This window comes from Equus asinus, chromosome 2, assembly GCF_041296235.1.
Source record: "Equus asinus isolate D_3611 breed Donkey chromosome 2, EquAss-T2T_v2, whole genome shotgun sequence".
In the NCBI taxonomy this organism is placed as follows: Eukaryota; Metazoa; Chordata; class Mammalia; order Perissodactyla; family Equidae; genus Equus; species Equus asinus.
The window spans coordinates 112,978,629-112,998,697 of record NC_091791.1 but is presented as its reverse complement, the minus strand read 5'-3'; the positions used below and the strand labels follow the sequence as shown (position 1 = coordinate 112,998,697).

General features: G+C 44.6%; 1 protein-coding gene across 2 annotated transcripts in view; it reads left to right on the top strand.

Annotated features, from left to right (window-relative positions):
- Positions 1–17,460, top strand: part of CHSY1 (chondroitin sulfate synthase 1) — a 72,152-nt gene extending 54,692 nt beyond the window's left edge. For both annotated transcript variants that reach the window (XM_014854226.3, XM_070496467.1), the window contains one exon: positions 14,454–17,460. In XM_014854226.3, coding sequence (XP_014709712.2) covers positions 14,454–16,046 — 1,593 coding nt within the window. In that variant the 3' untranslated portion in view covers positions 16,047–17,460. The remainder of the gene's footprint in view (positions 1–14,453) is intronic.
- The last annotated feature ends 2,609 nt before the right edge of the window (positions 17,461–20,069 follow it).

Here is a 20,069-nt window from a genome sequence, read left to right as displayed (position 1 = left end):
TTCTAACTTAAAGATTACGTAACTGCTCTTACCAGTAATGGCTTTACTGCTGAGGACTCAGTAACCACATCCAGAGGGCTTTGAGGGAAGTTGCTTAGTTCTTTTGAGTCACTTCCACTTTAAAAGATGACGGGGCTGGCATTTGGATCCCACTTTGTTCTGGTGCTGGGCCAAGGTGAGGTGGCTGCCGGCTGCCTGTAAGTCAGCAGAGGAGGAAGGAAGTGGGTGGAGAGGGAGGTGTGGAAATCAGTGCTGAGTGTAAGTGACACTGTCCCTGGCATGTCCCTTCCTTTCCTGGCACCCCCATGCCGAGACTCAGTGCCCCCACCTACTCACAAGGGAAAAAGATCCTGATGTGCTCTCCTTTGCCAAGAGGGTGGGTTTTCTTAGGAAGTGAAGGTTCCTGAAGGTTCGCTTCATCCCAGTGTGGAAGATTGGTGCTGTCACCAGATCTTCGTCCTGAGCGCCTGCAGTGTTTGTTGTGCACACAGTAAATAGGGGACTTCTCCACTCTTTTCTTTGCCCTTATGCTTTACCTGACCAAAATTTGGTTCCCTGGAGTTTACATAGTTGTTTAGAAAGTTTGGGGTAGTCATTTCTAGCTGTTAAACTTTCTTACTGATTATGCTATTAAAATACTCACACACATGCACGTGAGCGTGCACGCACAGACACACACACGCACACTGCTTATCTAACCCCAGCCTTATAATCGGCCCCCCTGCACACTTGATGAGCCTTGCCATGAGCCGTGTGGAAGGACTGTGGTGGAATGTGGAGGTTGGAAAGGGGGACTGTGGCCTCCGGCCAAAGAGCTCCAGGGTGCACGGTCGAGGGGATGGCCATCCCTGGTGCCTGCTCCTTGCTCCCATATGTGGCCCTTGCTTGGAATAGGTAAGTCATATTTTGCTGAAGAAATGAGTGCTCTGGAGGGAGTACAGCATCTTCTGTAGTCCTTGACCTGCAGTGCCATCGGAGCACTTCCCTCACCCCCTCGCTTCCATCTGGTCTCGGCTCCGAGATCTCCCTGCTGGAGCGGCCCTCCCAGCCAAGGAGGTGCACGGCACCCCCCTCTTTGCTGTCTCTCTCATTGTATGTTTCCTCAAAGCTCCATTTCCCATCTCACCTGTTACCTATTTACTGTAAACTGCCTGTCCGTCCCCTGGAGTGTGAGCTCCGGGAGAACAGGGCTGCCACCATCTGGCCTCTGCATGTGCCCTGTGCCCAGAGCAGGACCTGTCAGGAGCCAGCCGTCCCGAGACAGAGCTGAGGGCCAGCCCTGTCCAGCCACGCGGTGACAGAGGGCACAGCACAGGTTGCAGAACATGTGAACTTGTCACCTGGTTTTTACAATGTGGAGAGTCATAGACTGCCTCATAGGACTGAATGGTGAAGACATGGGAACTGCATAGCTTGCAAGAGATGTTGCTTATTAATGTTGCAAAATCACATAAATTGTTTCACTTCAAATAGGGATTGGGGATAATAAGCATTTTTTTAAAAATCAGATGCCTCTGAAGAGTTAAAGGACAAACTGTCAGTTCAGACGTGTTGCCTAACATTTAACTAACGGCAGAGTTGTGCTGAGTGGGCTGGCTAGGGGAAGTGGGTTATTTTGGAAGTGTCAGATGATTATCTGCTTATTACATTGAAATTCCCAGTTATTAACTTTTCATCCTTGGGGTAAATGTTTATTAAGGAAATCTATTACGTGTCAGGATTTTTTTCTAATAGGTTGCCTGTGTGGTTTTTAAATTAATAAACTTTACTTTTAGAGCAGTTTTAAGTTCAGCAAAATTGAACAGAATGTACAGAAATTTCTCATTTATTCCCATCCCCACCCTCCACACATGCATAGCCTCCCCCATATCAACATCCCCCATCAGAGTGGCACACGTGTTACAACCGATGAACCTATGCTGACATACCATCACCACCCAGTCTGTAGTTTATATTCGGGTTCCCTCTTGGTGTTGTATATTCTGCTGGTTTTGACGAACGCGTGATGTCATATATCCACTATTATAGTGTCATGTGGAATAGCTTCATTGCCCTAAAACTCCTCTCTGCTCTGCCTGTTCGTTCCTCTCCCTCCCTCCAGCCCCTGGCAACCACTGACCTTTTTACTGTCTCCATAGTTTTGCCCTTTCCAGAATATCATGTAATTGGAATCACACAGTATGTAGCTTTTTCAGATTGGCTTCTTTCTCTTAGTAATATGCATTTAAGGTTCCTCCGTGTCTTTCTGTAGCTTAATAGCTCATTTCTTTTTCTTGGTGAGCAATACTCCACTGTCTGGAAGTACTACAGTTCGTTTATCCATTCACCTACTTGGAGGAGGACATCTTGGTTGCTTCCAGGTGTGGCAGTTATGAATAAAGGTGCTAGAAATACCCATGGGCAGAATGTAAGTTGACAAACTGTGTGGACATAAGTTTTCAGTGTGTTTGATTAAATACCGAGAAGTGAGATTGCTAGGTCTTACAGTTGAAAGTTTGTTTAGTTTTGTAAGAAACTGCCAAACTGTGCTAGGTCTTACAGTAAAAGTATGTTCCAGTTTTGTAAGAAACTGCCAAACTGTCTTCCAAAGTGGCTGTGCCGTTTTGCATTCCCACCAGCAGTGAATGAGATTATCTCTTGCTCCACATCCTTGCCAGCATTTGGTGTTGTCAGTATTTTGTATTTTGGTTATTTTAATAGGTGTGTTAGTATCTTGTTGTCTTAATCTGCAGTTCCCTAGTGAAGTATGATGTTGAACATCTTTTCATGTGCTTACTTGCCATCTGTGTATCTTCTTTGGTGAGGTGTCTTTTAAGATGTTTTGCCCATTTTTTTAATCAGGTTGTTTATTTTCTTACTGTGAGTTGGAGTTCTTTGTATATTTGGGATAACAGTCCTTTATCAGATATATCTTTTGCAGATACTTTCTCCTTGACTGTGCCTTGTCCTCTCATTCTCTTGATAGTATCTTTTGCAGAGTTGTTTTTAATTTTAATGAAGTCCAGCTTATCCATTATTGCTTTCATGGATCATGCCTTTGGGGTTATATCTAAAAAGTCATCTCTAGACCCAAGGTCATCTGGGTTTTCTCTTATGTTATCTTCTAGGAGATTTATAGTTTTGCGTTTTACATTTAGGTCTATGATCCATTTTGAGTTAATTTTTGTGAAAAGTTTAAAGTCTGTGTCTAAATCGATTTTTTTGGGTATGTGAATGTCCAGTTGTTCCAGCACCATTCGTTGAAAAGACTGTCTTTTGCTCCTTTGTTTTGAAAATGTTGATTTGCATTACTTCTATGGAAATTGAACACTGTGGAATTTAAAGCTTTAATGGCTCCCTCACCCCACCGTCTCCTCTCGAGCAGAGTTTTTCCTTACACACATGGCCTCCCTAACCCCGCAGGGTAAGCTAGGCATCCAGAAGGCGATCTTTATCCCCCAACCCCGCAGGCATAGTCAGCACTGTAGGACGCATACTGCCAGGTCTGGCTTCATTGTGTGAAACAGAGCTGTGGTTCGTACCATTGGCTTCCGTTGTAGACTGGAGTGGACAGAATTGGGCTGCGTTCTTGTCCCTCTCGCTCATTGGCCTTGCTGCCCTGTCCTGTGACTTTATATTGTGACAGCAATTCCACTGGGTTTTCCTGTCATTAGGCCTTCATCATTTAAGGCTGCTTGAATCTTTAGGTGGTTTTGTTTTGTAAGCTATTTCTTGATAAATGTGCTAAGTTAAAATTGTATAAATTATCTTTATATAAAATCAGATTTCTGCAACAAATCAGGACTTGACTTTTAAAAATATCCTAGGAGGAAATGAACTTGTTGACCTACAGATTTATTTTGGCTCACATTTTGCTTTCTGTCTGTCCCTCTCGCTCACTCTCTTTTCTAATTTGAACTGACTGCTAGCCTTAGGAGACTGCGCAGTGTAGCCAGATTTCTAGCTGCTCTTTAAAAGTCGGAAGATAGGAGCGCACTGGCGTGTATTCCCATGTGTCCCTGCTCTCCCACCTCCCCGACCTGGTGCGTTCCCCTACCCTGCCCTGTAAGGTGGTTTCTAGTTTTATTTTTGTTTTGGTTTGTTTTTTGGTGATCACCTAGACTGCCGCTTAAATCAGTGTATCATATAGATTTTTGGGCAGGTCTGAGAGCTGGTCTGTGGTTGCACGCTGACCGGAGGGAGGTGGGAGCTCTGTGAGGGGACGTGTAAGTGGAGGCCAGCGGTGTCTGCAGTGAGGAGTGTTTTAGAGAGGGCCCTGCGTAGCCATCCCTCGTGGGCAGCCCCGGAACCGGGGTTGTGCTGCCCACTGCTGTGCCGTCTTGTGTGCATGCTTGTCCTGTCCCCAGATGTGGCCTCTTGAATTTTCCCTGCCTTTACTGTGAGTGTCCTGTAAGTATTTGGTGCCACATTTGCTCGTATAAATGTGGTTCTGCATACAGTCATTCTTCATAACACTGCCACATTTGCTGCTTTCTCTATGAAAAAGAAGAAAGTGATGCCTGGAAAGCTCAGGTGACTCCCCCAAGGTCACGTTAGTAAAGAGGTGAGAGAGGAGTTCAGATTTGGTTTTCTGACTGTGAGTAAGGGCCCTCTCCTCCCCCCGCCATCGCTATTGAGGGTTCAGACCACGGAATGCTCACTTGCGGACAGTTGATTTCAGCTTAATTACTGTGCTTATTGTCTTATGTTGAAGTCTTAAATTACTACCAACAGTTTTCGTTTTACTTCGCCAAGCTTAATTCTCAATTATTTTGAAGTGCATCAGACTTCTCTAAAAGGTATTTAGATTTCAGAATTTGACACTAACTGTTCAAGACACATTCATATAGTTCTCATTTTTTACCACCAGAGACCCAGCTTAATTCCCATGAAAAGTTTACTTTTTTGAATGGAGTCTTTAAAATACAAAGTACCTAATCCTTTAATTTAATTGGATGAAAGTTGGCAAAGCCTACACAAAACTAATTAGGAGAGCCCTAATAGGGACATGTAGGATAACCATATGTCCTGAGAACTGGGAACAGGCCCTGTTTGTGCTAGTAGTCTTGGCCTAATTGTTAACAGACTCCGTCTTTCATCTCAAAAGGTCCTGCTTCAGACAATAAATTTTCTGGAAAACCTACCTGTAGATGTATAAGGATGTTAATTTAAAACCTATGAAGATGGTTATTTTGAAACTACCATCAGTTATGGTCTCTTCACATTTAAGCAACCTATATTTTCCTTGAACCAGTTTTCAGGACAAAATGATAGGAAAACAAATTCTCTGCAATGAATTGAAACCCTGTATAAATCAGAATTAGAAATGGCTGTTGATCTAGAGCAGTGATAATCTGTTGATGTGGCTGAAATATGTATTTAATGAAGGCCATTCATGTAAACAGTTGATGGGCAGAACCATGACCTAATGAGAATGTTGGCCTTCGTTGCAGAGGACAAGCAGGACGTTTGCTAATGAAGACCGTAGAAGGTATTTGTGAACTGAAGATTAGATGTGGGTAGTTGATGGTTATTCCCAGCTGGGCTAGAAGTTCCTGGGAATAGCGTGACCTTGATATTTATTAGCCCCTCTCGGATTTACCGTGGAATGACTCAGAGTCCTGAAACATCTCACAGTAAAGGAAATGGCTTTGCTGGAGTCCAAGATTATGTGGGTACTTTTCAGAACAAAGATTAAGGGCTGTTTTACGGACGCTGGAAATTAAATGAAACCATCAGTGGTACTGTATGCATCTTAAAAGGGCTTCTTCAGTGCATTTTTTTAAGAAAGGAATAACCTTGTGATTATTGAATAACCTGATGCATTGATTTGTGCTTTCTTCTGCAGTACTTTTTAACTTTCCACTTTATAATATTCTTCCAAATAATATGCCAAATTGTAGGTCATTGAAATACTTTATAATAATAAAATGCTCTTAAATTCTAAATTTGGTACTATTCAGAAAAAATTTTTGTAAGAAAAAAATTACATATTTGTTAGCCCTCGAATTACTAAAATTAACTCTTATGAATCTCATATCCTTAACTATTTTTATTTGTAGCAAAATTGGAGGCTTGGTTTTATAGGATGGCAACAGTCCCTTGTGACGTGGTGTTAGCCTTTCCTGCTCCTAGTGCAGTTTGATTCACTGCAGGTAGAAGAACCCTGTGCCATTCTGATCTGCACCTTCAGCCGCGTCAGGTGGCGGGGTAGAAGAACCTCAGGGCACGACGTCAGAATTGTACGTGGCTGGTTCTAGAATGGACACATAACATCTTAGAACTCTTCACCTTGCAGGAACCCCTAGTACAGTACAATCATTTTACAAACGCGAAACTTCACACCCAACACGTTAACTGACTCGTCCAAGGTCTTTCAAATTCTTTGTGGCATAAAAGCAATAACTTATTTCTTAATCTTTATTCTTTAAGTTGTTACATTCTAAACTTTTTTCCAGAGAAGTAATAGTTTTATTTCTATTACCCAAAAATTGCTAAACACTTACTTTAGTCTGTGATTATACCTCTTAAGGATTGTGGACTTCATTCCTGTTGAATCCAGGAAATTGCTTGGTGTTCAGAAATTAAATCTTACCTGCTTAGCAGGGGATGTTGTGAGCAGCAAATTGGCTGTGATATGAAGGAGAGAGGGACAATGGATAGAAGATACAGGTGTTCAGCTTGATGACCCAGCTGTTTCTCATTGAAGTGCCTAAAAGCAAAATGGTTCAGTTTTGTCTCGCCCACAGCATGCCTTCTTAAATGCAACCAGGCATCTTTAAAGAAAAACAAAAGGTAGGAAAAACCCAAATGGCAGCAGAGAATCCAAAGTATAAACAAAGACAGTTTGAGGAGAATTTGCAAGGGATTCAAAAATCAAATGTAAATGCCCGAAATACTGCAAAGGCAGAAATGAGATACAGAAGCACTAAGATCCCTGTATGTGATCAGGTGGAGAGAGTGACTTGGAATAAGAGTGCAAAGCAGAGAGGTGAGTGGGTGGGGGGCCGTTGCACACTCACAGCCAGGGGTGCCCCGGAGGTCTGGGCCAGGGCCATGGAGCTGCTGGGGCCACTGCTTCTCCCACCCACCTCCATTTCAGGAATCACAGATGATTTCTAGATCATTCCTCCCTAACTTGGCCTTAATATCTCATTGACATTTTTGCTTTGAATTGTATTTTATATTCCCTGTTCTTGATTTTCAAGGTGATTTGTAACCTACATTTCTCTCAAAAAATTTTTCTCTGAACTGAGTTTCCCCCTCTACTTCTCCTCTCCCACCGCATCGGGGGTGAAAAGGAAGTAGTTCCTTACCTCTACCCCAAAACCACTTCTCATAAGGCTGCGTACGGAAGTTGAGGGCGGTTGCCAGATGTGCTCAGTGACTGACGGGGCCACCTGAAGCTGATTTGGGCAGAGTCTTGGTGTCACCGTTAATATCCTTATGTGGAGGTGCACGTCCTCAACTCTTACATTTGATCTGCTCACCTGTAAAGGACTTAGGTCTGTATTTGCCCTTTTACAGAGGGAGCTATTTAATTAGCGTTTGTTTAGATTTTTCTGAAGAGCTTTTCTTAGATTTTCCCTCCAGTTGGGCAGGTGGGTAGCTTGTCTAAAGCATTTATTTTGTAGCTATGTTAGTGCACTACGTTAGTCCTTTGGAGTGAGGTGAGGGGACACTGGCCAGTCTGGGCATAAACTTGGCCTTATTTTTAAATTCTTTTTGTCCAGTGCTTCCTCCCTCAAACACACACACACACACACACACACACACACACACACTTTTGTCTTGCAACTGATTTCTTCTTCATAAATTATATTCATTTTTGGTTTTTTTACCTTTCCAGTCGAACTTTTGGAGTTTAGCCACAAGGTGCCCAGAACACCTTTACTATACTTTAAAACTCTGTCTGTAATGGTTTCAGGGGGTTTTAAGGTTTTCATCCGCCTGTTAGTCACTAATTGTCTCCTCTTCGTCTTTATGCCTTCAGCACACACAATCTGTGTTTCAGGTAAAGCTTGCCTAGACTTCAGTCACTGTGAAAGTACTGGCCACAAATAGCCTCTGAAACATTTTGAGAAACGTATTCCTGAAAGTGTTTGGGGACTTGATGTCCTAGCGAGTGTGTAAGAAGCAATCAATCATGCAGAGAAGACCGTGCGCTCCACAGAGCACTCCATCGGCGCTCGCTCTCCTGTGGGGTTTTGCTAGCCAAGAATAAAATGTGCAGTCGTATATTTGCTCTTCTCGGGAGTGAAAAACAAAGGACAACTACATCCTTTGTCTGGAAGGGTATTTTCTTTAACATGTACAGTGGAGTTTTACATTTTAAAATATTTCCTGGTCAGAGGAGCGAGCCCAGCCTTGTCCCTGGATGTTATTACCAAGTACATGTATTGTATCAGTCAGTCCTCGTTAGCTGTGTTCTTCTGCATTGAAATTATTCAACAACTGCTTGGTACTTGCTGTGCTTAATGACTTGACTGTTTGCCGTGAAATCATCACATATCTATCGCGCATCTTGTAATGTGTCGGGCACTGAGCTAGACTCTGGAGGTAGAGACAGTGAGCCTCCGAGCTCTCTTCCCCTCAGTCTGCTGCAGAGCTCTTTGTCTGAGTCTGTTTGGGCTGCTGTAACAAAAACACCATAGACCAGGGGCTTGAACGGCAGACATTTACTTCCACACAGTTCTGCAGGCTGGAGGTCTGAGATCAGGGTGCTAGCATGATCTGGTTGTGGTGAGGGCCGTCTTCCTGGTTTAGAGATGGCTCTTTTCTTGCTCTGTCCTCCCATAGTGGGGAGAAAGTGCTCTGGTCCCTTCATCCCCTGATAAGGGTACCAATCCCATCATGGGGGCTCCACACACATGGCTTCATCTAAACCCAGTTACCTCACCTCCAGGCACCATCACATTGGGGTCAGGGCTTCAGCATGTGAACTGGGGGACACAGATACTCAGTCCATAGAACTCTTCTGTGGAACTTCCTTGCCCTGTCGTTCTGAGGCTCTCTCCTGTTGCCTGTGTTGTGCCCCTTGTTTTCTGGATCCTATGTCATCATCTTTCTAGATTTGTTCCCTCATTCTAGAGGATACATCCTCTTCCTGGGAAAGAAGGGATTTGAGGTAAAATTGAGTCCTTGAATACCTGAAAACATCTCTTCTCCCCTCTTCCTTGGTGGACAGTTTTGCTGGGAAGAGAATTCTACATTGAAAATAACTGTCACTCCTTCCACCTTTGGGCATTGCTCTCTGTCTCCCAGTAGGTTGTGTTCAGTGCCACTCAATTTCTGATTGATTGTAAATGGCCTTTCTTCTCCTCTTTGGAAGTTTTTAGGTGGTTTTGTCTGTGGTGTTCTGAATTTGTACACTTGGTACTGGGCACTTGAGGGTGTAATTGAGGCACCTGAGTCCTTTAGTTCTGGACCCATTTTTTATACAGTTATTTTATCCACTGTGCTTTCTCTTTCTAGAATGAATACTTTTATGTTGTCCATTTCTGTTTCTGTTTTATGGGATAGTCTTCAGCTTTATCTTCAAACCCTACTCTTCTTTTTTGTCTTGCTATTTTATGTTTAATTTCAAGAGATTTTTTTCTCTGATTTTCTTTTTTTTTTTTTTTAAAGATTGGCACATGAGCTAACAACTGTTGCCAGTCTTTTGTTTTTTTCCTGCTTTGTCTCCCCAAATCCGCCCCCTCCCTCACCTAGTTGTATATCTTTGTTGCAGGTCCTTCTAGTTGTGGCAGTCTGATTTTCTTTTTTATAGTATTGTTTTTGTGGCATGGATACATTCTTCTCTTTGAATACATTATAGTTTTGTTTTTGTTGTTGAATTTTTCTTTTGTTCACTTGCATTGTTTCTTTTTCCACCAAGCTTTTTGTTTCTTTGTTTTGTCTCCATCTTTCCTGTTGGAAGGAGCCCTCTTTCAACTGCCTGAGGGTCCTTGGTTGTTGATTGTCATTTAAGAGTAAAGCCTTGAAAAATTAACTGAAAACTCTGCAGGCAAGTTTTTTTGGTTTTTGTTTTGTTTTGTTGGGGGTTTTTTTTGGTGAGGAAGGTTGGCCCTGAGCTAACACCTGTACCTGTCTTCCTCTGTTTTGTGTGTGGGATGCCACCACAGCATGGCTTGATGACCATTGTGTAGGGCCGTACTCAGGATCCAAACCCACAAACCCTGGAGCATACCAACTTAACCACTATGCCACCAGGCAGGGCTCAAGATTTTTTTAACTACTATATTTACTGTAGTGATACAACTTTTTGCCTGATGTCTTTTGTTGGACTCTAGATCTCTATGGGGCTATTTAGTTGATCCAGAAAAAACGCTTCCGGTCTTCTACTCAGGATGAGGAGTGGAGGATAAGTGTTCTAGGAGCCAGTTGAGAGATGAGGGCTGGCATTCCTACTGATTAGACTTTCATCTCCCCCCTATTGTCAGCCTGGAACTCATCCCTACTCAGGTGTTCAGATTTCATTTCTGGAGAAACCAAACTTCAGATGTATATGATTATCGATGAACTAACCCCAGAGGAGTGAGGGAAAATGGGAAGTTATTTAGGAATAACTAATGTAAATGATGAACATATTTAAAAACCTCCAATATGTGCTACTAGCCAGTCCCAGTTTAGTTACAACAATTGGTAGGCAGTCCTACGTGTATTTTGTCAACAGCTCCATCATCTAAATGGTAGAGTAACTTGGAGGGTGTCTTTGAAGATACTGGGCATCTGCCACCACCCTCCTTCCCCGCCCCTGGGGTGGTGCTGGGGGAGGGGAGTTGTGCCCTGGCTGTGTAGGGAGGGAACGTGGGACCTACTGTTCCGTGTTCCCAGTTCCTCCAGGCTCCCTGTGCGCAGCACTGGCCTCTCCCCCACCTTTCGCAGCAGTGGTATCTTTCTTGGGATTCTGAAGGGTAAATTTTATTACTCTTCAGAGCAGCCTGTTAGATTTTATCTTCCTTCACTCACTTCATTTTCTCAGAATGTGAGGGCATCTCTTGTCTGCTGTGTCTCCTCCCATGTTTTGGTCCTTATGGGTTTATTCCTTTTATATGTCTTTATTCTCTTTTTAAGAGATATTTGAAAAGAGAGAATCATGAGTTCTCCCACTCATATTATAGCCATAAGTCTTTGATTTATATTTTAGGAAGACCATTTTTGCTGCTATGTCGAGAGTGGAATTGAGGGAAGAACAGAATTCTGCAGGGAGACGGATGGGAGGCTGAGGCATAACCAGCCGGGCGAGAGAAGAGCAGGGTCTGAGATACCCAGGGAGATGGAATTGGCAGCATGTGCTGTGTGCAGGGGGAGAGGAAGGAACAGCACCTGTTTCAGATTGTTCTGACCTAATTTTAGAAAGCAACTTGTAAGTCCAAATTGATGGCTCAGTGTGTTCAATCGACGGCTCCGTCAGTTCCAAGTCATCTTGGAAATAGAGGAACCTTTAAAAAAGAAAGTCGTAGTTCTTCATGCTCATTGTTAAAAATTTGGAAATAAGCAGACAAAATGGAAATAATATGTAATTATAAACATCTGTAAAATCTCTACCAAAATTATCATGCAGCCTTCCATCACGGGGCGTGCAGTAGTAGTTTTGCTAGTCCCCAGTCTTGGAGCGCAGAGGTTGTGACTCATTTGTCTGCTGCGGCCCCTTGTGTAGCCCTCGTCACACAGGTGGCATCCTCAAGGGGCGTCGTGGGGTCTCAGGTTGTAAGGCTACCCGTGTTAAAGCTGGAAGAATGGCCTCGCAGGCATTCCCTTGTTACTGCTGGGGCACGTGACGGGTGAGGGATGGAGCGCGGGAAATGACTGTTCGAAGTTTTTACCACCTACAAAAACCTTTTCCTCAGTCTTTGTTCATGGCTTTCAATCTCCAGATGACACTCACTTGTCACCCTGTAGCCGTGCAGGTTGCACCCCGGAATCAGCCCAGCCGGAAAATGCATAGTGGGAAGTTCTCATTAAACTTCTTCCGTGTGACTCACGTAAAGAGTGAAGTAGAAGGATAGAATTATTATGCTCCGTATGGTCGTCATCCGAACCTTGCCATGGGGCATTTATTTTACTATCGTTTTTCTCAGTCGTCGCTGTGGCCCATCCATCAGGGCTTGGAGGGGTTCAAGCATCAGTTGCTTCATGCCTTCTCTCAGTAAATCAAGTGTTTGAGTTTTGCTGTCCCCTAGTTTACAGTAGGTGACAGAAGAGGGATGTGAAGTTCCCAGTAACTCAGTGCTGCTGTGTGCTGTGTGCAGTACATTGAGAGAAAAGCGAGCAGACCCTGCCCGCGCTTGGGTGAGCGCCCCACGTGTCCTGGTGCGTCTTATCCCCCGGAAAAGGCAGTGCTCTCTCCAAGGTTAGAGGCACTCTGCTTCCTCTTTATTTTAAACTTGACTGCCCTTTCTAATGAACTGTAAAATTTGGAAATTATTGCACTGGATGATTCATGTACATGTCCCATATGCTGATCATGGACAATGGGGGAAGCAGTGAGTGCATTTCAGAGGTGTTGTAATTCCATGCTAATTCCTACCTAGAGCAGACTTCACAGGTGCGGGGAGAGGAAAGGGTGGAGTTCAGCAGGTCAGCGTCTGTCAGACTCAGGCTCCATGGGAATTCTGGGAGTGAGTGAATGTGCGTGCAGCCCCTGCACAGAACCTGGCAGGCAGTCCAGCCCCTCTTTCTTCTTTTAAGCTATTCTTTGGAAGTATTTCCCTCTTTTTTCCTCTTCTTGTCTTTATTTATTAGCAGCTTACAGTATTGTATAGAAATGGAAAATGGGGTGTAAAAATGCTAATCTGTATCTTTCTGTTTTATGGTGGTTACAATGGCTCAGAAGAAAAAGTTAAAAATATGACTGTCCAGGGGCTGCCCCGTGGCCGAGTAGTTAGTTCACGCACTCCGCTTTGGCGGGCCAGGGTTCGCAGGTTTGGATCCTCGGTGCGGACCTACACGCTGCTCGTCAAGCTGTGCTGTGGCAGCGTCCCACATAGAAGAACTAGAATGACATACAACTAGGATGCACAACTATGCACTGGAGATTTGGGGAGAAGAAAGAAAAAGGAAGATTGGCAACAGATGTTAGCTCAGGGCCAATCTTCATCACCAAAAAAAAAAAAAAGAGGCCTGCTAGCAGAGGAAGGGTGGACCCAGCAAGCTAAGGATGGGATTCCTGGAGTCAGTGGGGGAAATGTTTCTGGATGGGGAGTCTTCCCAGGGCTCCACAAATCATTCCATGTTGGGGAGCACCCGTGTCCCCCCAAGTAAAGTGGGCTTCATTTATTCTTAAAAAAAAAATGACTGTCCAAAGACCAATAAGTTCTCTCTTGAAATTCTTATCACCCTTATCAAGAGTTAGTATGTAACAATTCGAACAAGAACCAAAACCGAACCACAAATGAAAGAAACAGGACTAATTTAGCTGATACCAACCTCAAGTATTATTTTTACTAAACATTTTTTGCAAATTTTTATTCTTCTTTCCATAAGGCTTGGTAGGCGTTCATCATCTCGTTGCTCGAATGAACTGGGGAATTAAGTGTGTTCCCTGCCTGACTGGAGGGAACACAGACCTCCCCAGCATGTGATGGACCTCAAGCTGATGTTCCCTCACACCTGTATCGTAGGACAGAGGGAGAGTTGGTGAAATAATGAGCTGCCTTGCCTTCCCTGCCTTCAGCTCAGCTGACTTTTTCTGAGCCCTGCATGCGCCGGCTCTGTGTTGGTACTGGAGACCCCGTGCTGGGCAGGCAGACCCTCCTCCCGCCTGCACAGAGGCCACGGAGGGGCACACCTGACACAAGGAACAAGCAGGCATATTAAAGGATTTTCAGAGTGCACACTTCCAGCTGCCTTGCAGAACCTTGGTTTCCCCTGCAGCACGTCCCTCCAGATGGCAGGCCTCTTCCTGCGTGTGAACGGCTTCCTTCTCTCTAGCTCCCCGGAGCAGTGCTAATCCTGTGCGCAGGTCGTCCTGCTGCACTCCTCTTTACTCCATCAGATGCAGTTTATTCCAAAACAAGGGCAGCCGCAGGGGCTGCTGTTCCAGATAGATGGCAGCTCCCATTGGTTGCTAGTCTTCAGTGAGGGCACTGTGCCTCTTAGGTCCCTGTCAACAGGCTTGGTGGGCCCCAAGGTGGCACTCTCTCCCAGGTATGCTGACTTGGTGCACTCTGATTCACGATTACACTTTTTCTTTATGGGAAAAGTTTTTCATAATTCTGTTTCCTGCAGAATTATATTGGCCAGCTTTACTGATGAAGTCTTATTTCTTTCAGCAGTTTGTAACTGTTCCTCTCATCTCGTTGGACTGCTGTAGATGGGGCTTTGTCTAGGGCCTTTTGTGTGTTATGGCTCATTTACAAAGATTTCTAATAGTGACATTTTTTTAGGGTCTGCAGGCACGTAAGGAAATAAAAGAATGGGGGACACTCAGTCGTGTAATGCTAAAATAGCAATCTTTTTTTTCTTAACAGATGCAGCAACTTTTTTATGAGAATTACGAGCAGAACAAAAAGGGGTACATTAGAGATCTCCATAACAGTAAAATTCACCGAGCCATCACGCTGCACCCCAACAAAAACCCGCCCTACCAGTACCGGCTCCACAGCTACATGCTCAGTCGCAAAATAGCCGAACTCCGCCACCGCACCATTCAGCTCCACCGCGAGATCGTCCTGATGAGCAAATACAGCAACACCGAGGTTCATAAGGAAGACCTCCAGCTAGGGATCCCTCCTTCCTTCATGAGGTTTCAGCCCCGCCAGCGAGAGGAGATTCTGGAGTGGGAGTTTCTGACTGGGAAATATTTGTATTCGGCTGCAGATGGCCAGCCCCCTCGAAGAGGGATGGACTCCGCCCAGAGAGAGGCCTTGGATGACATTGTCATGCAGGTCATGGAGATGATCAATGCCAACGCCAAGACCAGAGGGCGCATTATTGATTTCAAGGAGATACAGTATGGCTATCGCCGCGTGAATCCCATGTATGGGGCCGAATATATCCTGGACCTGCTGCTTCTGTACAAAAAGCACAAAGGGAAGAAAATGACGGTTCCTGTGCGGAGGCACGCGTATTTACAGCAGACCTTCAGCAAGATCCAGTTTGTGGAGCACGAGGAACTGGATGCCAAGGAATTGGCCAACAAAATCAATCAGGAGTCTGGATCCTTGTCCTTTCTCTCGAATTCCCTGAAGAAGCTTGTTCCCTTTCAGCTCCCCGGGTCGAAGAGCGAGCGCAAAGAACCCAAAGAGAAAAAGATAAATATATTGATTCCTTTGTCTGGACGTTTTGACATGTTTGTGAGATTTATGGGTAACTTCGAGAAGACGTGTCTCATTCCAAATCAGAACGTCAAGCTTGTTGTTCTGCTTTTCAATTCTGACTCCAACCCTGACAAGGCCAAACAAGTTGAACTCATGAGAGATTATCGCGTTAAGTACCCTAAAGCTGACATGCAGATTTTGTCTGTGTCTGGAGAGTTTTCAAGAGCTTTGGCCCTTGAAGTAGGATCTTCCCAGTTTAATAATGAATCCTTGCTCTTCTTCTGTGACGTTGACCTCGTGTTCACTACAGAATTCCTCCAACGATGTCGAGCAAATACAGTTCTCGGCCAACAAATATATTTTCCAATCATCTTTAGCCAGTACGATCCAAAGATTGTTTATAGTGGGAAAGTTCCCAGTGACAACCATTTTGCCTTTACTCAAAAAACTGGCTTCTGGAGAAACTATGGGTTTGGCATTACTTGTATTTATAAGGGAGATCTTGTCCGAGTAGGCGGCTTTGATGTTTCCATCCAAGGCTGGGGGCTTGAGGATGTGGACCTTTTCAACAAGGTTGTCCAGGCAGGTTTGAAGACGTTCAGGAGCCAAGAAGTAGGAGTAGTCCACGTCCACCATCCCGTCTTCTGTGATCCCAATCTTGATCCCAAACAGTACAAAATGTGCTTGGGGTCCAAAGCATCAACATATGGGTCCACACAGCAGTTGGCTGAAATGTGGCTAGAAAAAAATGACCCAAGTTACAGTAAAAGCAGCAATAATAATGGCTCAGTGAGGACAGCCTAATGTCCAGCTCTGCTGGAAAAGACGTTTTTAACTATCTAATTTATTTTTCAAAAATTTTTTGTATGATCAGTTTTTGAAGTCCATACAAGGATATATTTTACATGTGATTTTCTTACAAAGGACTCCTTGAAGATCGAGCTTTTTGAACAAAAATGTGATCATGTTTGCCTTTGAACACATTTTCTTGCTGAACGTCATGTAGCAGACTTGCTTCACTAGGACTTGAAATGTACCTGATGAACAAAACTTTTTTTTTCATTTCCTTTTCAGACCCCTTTGCTGTAGTCCTATGGCAGAAAACGTGAACGATCCTGCAAAGTATTATTGTAACAAAACACTGTAACTCTGGTAAATGTTTTGTTGTAACTGTTAACATTGCACAGATTCTACCTTTTGTCTTTTTTATGACTTTTTTTTTTAAGCCGTTTTGTGTTCCAGTTGTAAAATAAGGAAATGTGATAATAGCTGTATCGTCATCTTCAGGAGAGCTTTCCAAAGTTGATTCTTTCTCCCAAACTTGGGTTTGTTGTCATGGAGGTTTTTTGAAGCAGAGGGAACAAGGAAGGCACAGTGAGGCCATGGCTGCCTTCGTGATTCCTGTAGCCTGAATGGACCTGGCATTAAATTCCCAGAAGGCTTTGGCATTTTCTGTCTTCCTGACCCTTCTCTTGAAAGGGTCAAGTATTAGTACTTAGAACAGCAAAGAAGAATTATTGTAATAAATCTTATGTGCGCAAGCTAAAACAAAAAAACCCACCCTCATGAAAGCATTGGGGGAGATGTATTGGTTTGTTCCCTTCACCCTTCTGTGTTACGTTGGTGGAAATGGTTATTTCATTCTTTCATTGCTGTTTTGTTTTCTCCTTTGTATCTGAAGTACCTTTAATTTATTTAATATCCGTTGGTTAGAGCACTGCCGTTTCTGGAGTCCCTCTTAGTTACTGGTATTTATGTGTATTGGGCGTGTGTTTAGTATATTTTATTTGCAGTAAAAAAACTGATCTCCAAAGATTTCCTTTTGTAAAGTCTTTTCCCCCCTCGTTAATTTTTACATTCCTTACTGTTTTACTAAATATTAAGTGTTCTTTGACAATTTTGGTGCTCACTTGAGTTGGGGACAAAAGTGAAATGAATCTGACATTACATCAGAAAGTTTTAAAGTTTGTTTTAAACTCACAGATCAAACGTGCCTTAATAAATTTTTTTTTCATTTAGATTTCAAACAGTAACAGACTTGCCATTTTAATATACATCATTGGAGATCTGCTTACTTGTAAATAGCCTGTTGCTCATTTGGAAAAATAAACTAGTAAACAATATTTTTCTATTGTACTTTTCAGATCCATTTTGTCTCATTACTCCTGTTTTAGCTGAAGAATTGTATTACATTTGGAAAGTAAAAAACTTAAACACTGATTCGTAAAGTTTGAGTTCTTTAAGGGGAATATTGATGTTGACTGCAGTTTGGGAGTGAGATGAAGCTAACTTTCAAGGGCCTCTTCCTCTATGTTTTCCTAGAATGAGCTTGTCCTTTGTTCCTGTTCACTTTGCCCAGTCGTGTTCTCTGGAACAGAGATCTTCAAACCAGGTCCGAGCCTGGTCTGGCTCCTTGGTACAAATGCGCCTCTCAGGCCCCATGGTGGACCTCCTGGCGCATTAGAATCTGCATTTTAACAAGTACCCACGTGATGCTGTCAGTTGCACGGACGCTCTCAGAGTTTTAGGATAGATCTGGCTACAGGATAAATTGCATGCAGTTGAATCAAAAAAGTAAGATTTTTGATGCCAAGGTAGCAAGCTTTGTGGATGCGAATTACACTCCCAGGACAGGTATTTACTGTGTAATGACAGTTAAGACCCAATATAATGACATTGTGCTCACAGTAGGAATTGCTGTCCTTCAGCCTAATTGCCATTTACTTTGTGGGAGTATTTAGTTTTTCCTTGGGGAAAAAGCACATTTTTATTCTTCAGTAAGGAAGAGCACAATATACATCTTGATGCCCAAGAAAGTTAAATTCTCTCCTGTTTATCATAGTAGAGAACTACATAAGGAGTTGGGATGGGGTGCGAGCGATAGCTTCATCGTTGGAATGTCTGTCCATGGTGACTTTGTTCAGATTGACCATTTCCTTCCTGCTTGCACTCTTGCTCAAGTCTTTTCCTCTTCCTGATGTCAGGGTTGGTGCTCATGAAGGTAATGCCTTCCCTTCATCTGCGTTCAGGCTCCAGAGATGTGGTGGACCCCTCATTCCAGGTCCCCTCCCCTGCTAGTGCCATGTCTGGACTCTGTGCCCACTGCTTTCCGGGTTCACCCTCCCCACCTCACCCCCTTGGGTACTCCTTGGTCCCTCTGCCGGGGCCCCTCTTCCTAAAGCACCCTTCCAAATCAGCAGCCCCAGTGCCCTCCTGCTGCCCAGAGAGTGGCCTGTCTAGACCCCCTGGGGAACCTCCTTTGGGGAAACGGGGCTCCAAGTTTGTGGGCACATCAGTCTCTCTCCTGCACATGCTTTCCTTGTGGAGTTCTGCCCACTACTCCACCGGCCAACTGCACTCACCCTCTAGGGGCTGGCTGAAACTCCCTTATTGTCCCCTCTGATGTCATCCCAGACCCTTCCAATATCACTACAACAGTGGGACTTAATTCTCAGGTCATGTGATAATGTCTGCCTCTCTGGAGCCACTCGAGGGCCTGGGTTTCTTGTTCCACATGATACCCCAGCGTGTTGGGCCTTCATGTCTGGAATGACAGTGCCCTACACTCCCCCTAACTGCGCCATCAGGCACCGTTCCCCACCTGTGCGCTCTGCCCAGTGGAATGCCCTTGGCCTGATCTCCCTACCAAGTCCTACCTGCCACTGTGTGGCTGTGATCCTGTGGCCCCCCACACTCATGACCTGGAAATAATTCCTTCTTCCCTTAAACTCAGAGCGCTTTCTAGTTAGACTTCTGTATCATTTGCTACTTTCCATTTTCTGTTAGCATGCATTACTTTATTTTAAATACAGAAAGTATTAGAATGAAATGGCTCATAACCCCCAAACCAGATAGCTCTTGTTAACAATATTTAAAAGTTAAGAATGATATGTGAAGATGATTAAAAGTGGGGAGGGGACCAGTGCACCAAGGCGTGAAATGGATTCTCCGTGCTCCCACCCACTGTCCAGCCCTCAGGCCCCTCCCGCAAAGAGCCACCAGGTTTTTGTGTCCTGGTGGGGAAAGATGTGAATTGTGTATAGACTAGCATGGATAGCATTTTTAAAAATTCATTTGCACAAACGAGAGGGAACCACGTGCTTGCTTGGGCAAGTGGACCTGTGCCAGCCTCTTGCTGCAGTATAGGTGGACCTGGTTCTCTGACGACTTGGGCGTGTTCACAGGGGAGGGCAGGGCTCCCCAGGCAGTGTGGTTGCACGTGTGGGACTCTTAACCTGAGTGGCAACAGGAGAGCTTTGTCTCGTGGGGCAGCCGTTGATCTGCGCCTCACTTCTAGAGGCAGGATCACTTTCCGGCACTGTTATTCTGGGCCAGCATGAGACTGGAGCATACACATGGGTCAGAACATCCCGGGACTTTCATGTTTGGAGACAGGGCCACATGTCACACATTATAGGTCATGTGACAGTCCCTTTTGGCAGCAAAGTAGGCAGACACTGGGAGGGAGGGAGGTGCCTGCTCTTTCGCCGAGTGCTGAGAGCAGAAGGGGACAGCATGGTCCTGGTGAACCCACAGCTGGGGCGCTCCAGGAGCTCAGGACACAGAAGGAGCTCTGACCCTCTGAAACTGGTCCTTCCCCAGCCTCCCTGCATGCCCTCAGCCTAGCGGATCAAGTTCTTGATCTCTGGAGGCAAAATCTGTCTGCGCCTCCTTCCTGCCAGCCCTCTGACCACATCCTATTTCATGAAGCCCTTCGAGCTTAAGCCCCGACTCGGCGGACATGTGCTTTCTTGGCTGCGCACATGGCAGGTGCAGGGACACAGCTAATACGGCACGCCTCCACCCAGCGGGCTCAGAACACTCACA